Source organism: Solanum stenotomum, chromosome 4 (assembly GCF_019186545.1).
Source record: "Solanum stenotomum isolate F172 chromosome 4, ASM1918654v1, whole genome shotgun sequence".
NCBI lineage: Eukaryota > Viridiplantae > Streptophyta > Magnoliopsida > Solanales > Solanaceae > Solanum > Solanum stenotomum.
In genome coordinates this window covers 23,018,710-23,023,213 of record NC_064285.1, presented here as the reverse complement: position 1 = coordinate 23,023,213, position 4,504 = coordinate 23,018,710, and the positions used below count along the sequence as shown (strand labels likewise).

The 4,504-nt window shown below is 39.0% G+C and overlaps 1 protein-coding gene across 1 annotated transcript; it reads right to left on the bottom strand.

Moving 5' to 3' along the window:
- Window positions 1-3,109: 3,109 nt before the first annotated feature.
- LOC125861362 (DEAD-box ATP-dependent RNA helicase 3B, chloroplastic-like) lies at window positions 3,110-4,013 on the bottom strand. Its single transcript, XM_049541281.1, has 2 exons — window positions 3,834-4,013; window positions 3,110-3,484 (listed from the first exon to the last, which is right to left on the bottom strand). The coding sequence occupies exons 1-2, from the start codon at window positions 4,011-4,013 to the stop codon at window positions 3,110-3,112; spliced, it is 555 nt and encodes a 184-aa protein (XP_049397238.1).
- Window positions 4,014-4,504: the final 491 nt, after the last annotated feature.

The window sequence follows — 4,504 nt, the reverse complement described above, 5'->3', positions numbered from 1 at the left end:
CTTTTTGGATACTTTACTTCATTTGCATTTGAGGACAAATGATTTTTTTTATTCATGGTGAGGTGAGGCCTACTTTTTATGTTAATATTGATGTTCGATGTTTTGTTTATATATTTGGGTCGTTATGCTTACAATTGTGTTTTGCACTGCTTTTAGCGGATGTTTGAGCTTGTGGCTCTGTGTGCTTTAATTGTAAATGATTTTTGACCGTTCCAAATTTTTCGCCTACTCTTGTATGTACCTGAATGTGGCTATTCTTTAGCAATTTTGAGTCTTAGTTTTGACTAATATCGATGACTCAAATAGTGCTCATAATAGAAAAAACATGAATGTATGGCTACAACAAGGCCAATTGAAGTTGCATAGACAATGTGTGAACTCTTTGTATCTCATTGTGACTAACCAATTATCAAATTAAGTCTCTTGTGATGAACGTTGCACACTAGCGAAAGTGTGAAGTCTTGTTTGACTTTGGTGTCGATGCCTTGTGTGATGAGCTTATTGAAAACCATGCATGATAACACCTAGAATTTGCCCCATTGGTCCGATCGACTAAGTAAGGCTATCTCCTGATATGTTCTTAGGTAACTTCGAAGAGTGTGAGCAAATTTGACATATATCTCTTTTGTGGCCTACCCTGTGAGTGTGTGTGAACCTCTTTTGAACCCCCCTTGAGCCATACCTTTGTTTGGAAGAAACTTGATGAAAACATGACCTCTCTTAATCAACTAACTATAATCCTCTTGATTTGTGGTTGATTGAATGGCCAAGTTAGGCCAAAAGCCTAAGTTGAGGGTGTGGTGAAAAGAAAAGGGCAAGTCAAGAAGTGTAAGGAAAGTCTCCTTTAACCCATGGTGTTGAGAAAAATGGAACCCCTCCATACAAAAAAAAAGAGAGAAGAAGAGAAAATAAAAGAATGAAAAAAAGAAAAAGTCATGGAATAAAGTTATGAAAATACAAAAAGCAATGGAGTTTCTGAACAATCCATGGAAAGTGAATAATGGGATGACTTATGAGCAGTAAAGAAAATGATGAAAAAAGAGGAAAGGAAGTGTTGTGAGTACCAAATTTCATGAGGATGAAAATGACTGAGCCTAAATGACCATAACTTTTCACTCAGCCCCAGTACAAGTCTTGAAAAGACCTTTTTGATCTAAAGTGAGCTGAAGCAATTGCCAATTTAAAAATATGGGCAAACCTATGGGTTAAAGCTTGCATTGTGTTCTTCTCTGTGAGTGTGAGTGTTGCATTTGATTCCGGAACTTTAAATGATTGAACCATTGTGTGTGAAAATGGAATTATTCTTTTCTGTGAGGGCATGTGAATACCTTTGTTGAGCTTGAACTTGCATTTGAAGCAAGTATAGTGAGCTTGAGAATCTTTGATAATGGTGTGTCACAACTTGAGTCTTTGAGTATATAATTGATCCTTGCATGAGTAAGTTGAGTCTTGTTGTGTACATTCATGATTGAGTCTTGTGTATCACTGTTTGATACATCCTTTTTGAATTGCTGAACTTGAGTTTTACTTGAGGACAATCAAAAGTTTAAGTTGGGGGTGTTGATGAGTTCATAATTTGGAGTCATTTAGGGCTTTATTTTGATAGATTTAGTGTCCTCAAATGCATATTTTGTCTCAATAACTGATGTAAATCCTTACGTTATTTGGAGTTTGAGGCAAAGCATGGATACTACTTAGCAAAAAGGAACAAGGCGGCTGAAAAGACGAAGAAAAGAAGGCCTGAGGATTGCCTAATTCATTAGGCGAGTCGTCGAATGGCCTTAATATCGCCTAATGTTCTAGTGTGCTGAGCCCTGAAGGAAAAGATGAAGTCGGCAGTGAAAATGCGCAGTCGGCGCATCACCGAGCAGTTTCATGAAGTTGTACTATATTGCCCAATGATTCAAAATGCAAAGATGCTGAAGGCAAAAACTGAAAGGCGATGAACCAGACAAAAGGGCGTATCACCGAGTGCATCGATGATCCCGACTAATTGTGCCTAGTGGTCCTTCGCAGCACAAATCTTTAAAAACTATAAATACCCATTTAGTTCTGTAGCTTACTATCAACAATAACTATATCAAGTTGTAGAGAATTATTACTGAGACTTAGAATATTTTTAGTTTTTAGTTCTTGAAGTTTTTGGGAAACATTGTTCTTGAGCTTGAAGGTTTTTGAAGGTTTTCAACTCCAAGAAATTGGAAGTGGGTATCCAAGAGTCTTCATCCTAGACGTGTTTAAAGACATTTTCTATCGTACCCACTTGATGGAAACATTATTTTGGTATTGATTTCTATCTCTTTTTCATATCTAGCTAAAACCCCAATTATTGGGGTGTGATTTTGTGAATATGGGTTAAATTTCCTGTTGGGTACTGCATATTGTTACTCTATTATTTGCTGTTTAAATGGGATTTCGTTTAGTAGTTGTGTTTGAACTTAATGAGATTGCAGTTGCAAATATGATTTCATCTTAGTGTTTTTGGTTTGCTCGAGAGAGAGATTTTAAAACTAAGACTACTAAATCGATAGCCGGTGGTTATTGGGTCATCAAGGGTTCAGCTCGAGAGAGTGAATCCTAGACCTTCTCCTACACATTCAGCTTAAGAGAGTGAATGGGCTAAGGCGGAGGCTGTGCTTAATTGATGCAACTCGGTGTTCGAGAGAAACCGAGTTGATTTAGAGTAAGTTGCTCGAGAGAGAATTTACCCCCTCTAAAGTCTAGCCTAGTTACAAATATTCAGCGATTTACTATCAATAGCATTTACCCAATAGTATATTTTATCCCATATTGCCATCACATCCCAAGAGTCCCATCTCCCTATCTCGCATGTTTATATTTCCGCTATTTTTGTTTCTTAGTTGAATACAAACCCCCCATTTGATAATTGACAATCATGTAATCGTTAAATTTAGTATGTTTTTATTTGTTAATGTTTATAGCTATGATTGATTAGAACTTGATTTTACTTGTCTATTAATTCTTGCAACCACTCCCTTGGGACTCTACCCAACCCATTCGGGTGGTTTATATTACTGCACGCGATCGTTGACTCTTCAATTGGAAGTCGTGTCATTGATTACGCATGAAACAATCAGTCACCTCAGGATTAAAGAGCATAAAAGTGGTTCTTCTTGGGAGCATCAGAATTTGAACCACTAGGAGGGACTTGCTTGCCCTCTCTTCCTTGAGCCCTTAGCATGGGACAATCTCTCTTCATGTGGCCGCTCTTCCCACAGCTAAAGCAACCATCCGTGCCAACTAAGCACTTGCCATCATGCATTTTGCCGCACTTTGCACAACTAGGTCTTTCAACATAAGAGCTACCACTATTACCTCCTTGTGGCTTAGGGTTAGACTCCCTATCTTTGATGACCTTTGGAGCACTAGAAGAGCCTTGGTTGGAAAACCTTTTTTTGAACCTTGGCTTACCTTGAACCTCAAATTTACCCTTGGAAGAATTTCCATCATCGATTCTTTCCCTCTTCACTTATCTATTCACTTGCTTGAGCTTTTGTTCCTAAATTTATTCTGTATGAACTATAAGACGTGAAATATTCATACTTAGGAAAGAGCATTGCCAAACGACATTCATTGACTACCAAGCCGGATACCCCCATAACAAAATTGTTCATCTTGGCCCTAGAGTCCGCCACTAAGGTAGGAGCATACTTAGACAATTGGGTGAACTTAAGGCTATACTCCTTCACACTCATATCTCCTTGGTGAAGGTTGATGAATTCTTGCATCTTTCGGTCCCTCAACTCTAGGGGGAAGAACCTATCAAGGAAGACCGACTTGAACAATCCCCGATCTACCGAGCCCGCTCTTACGAGTCTCTCATCCTCCCATTTCTCATACCAATCTTGAGCCACATCTTTCAATTGGTAGGCGGCTAGTTCCGCCTTCTCTTGTGGAGACACTCCTATAACATCAAGCACCTTAAACACTTCATCAATAAACCCTTGTGGGTCTTCATCCACTTTTGGCCCATAGAACATAGGGGGATTCATTCTTGTGAAATCAATTATCCTTGAAGCAGTTTTACTTGTATTGGGGTTCACTTGAACTCTAGCATCCTTAGTGACTTGAGTCGTTAAAGCATGAGTCAAGGTTTGGAGAGCCGTCCTTATTTCCACATTTTTTTAAAGCCCCCTCATCATTAGGAGCTTGAGGACCTTGAGGCTTTTGAGGACCTTGGGGAGGAACTCCCTCATTCACAATCTCCTGTTCCATCCTTCTTGTGGCCGCCCTTCTTGTAGTCATATCCTATATGCACAAGAAAAGAGTTAGGAAAAGGACTTCATAGAGTTAAAACTCTAAGGAACGACTCAAGAGTAATGAAAAGAAGTGAATCATCCTAAACATCTAATAGCCTCTCATTCATAAGTGTGGTGCGCTTCACACTCATGAACAAGACTCTACTAGACGTGGTTCATGAGACATCATCCTAGAATCATTCTAAACCTTGTGCTCTGATACCAAGTTTTTCACGACCCAGGGT

Coding starts and splice junctions, on each gene's coding strand:
- LOC125861362 (XM_049541281.1), bottom strand. CDS start 4,013: ATGAATCCCCCTATGTTCTATGGGCCAAAAGTGGATGAAGACCCACAA. Junction 3,485..3,833: donor AATGGGAGGATGAGAGACTC/GTAAGAGCGGGC, acceptor AGATAAGTGAAG/AGGGAAAGAATCGATGATGG.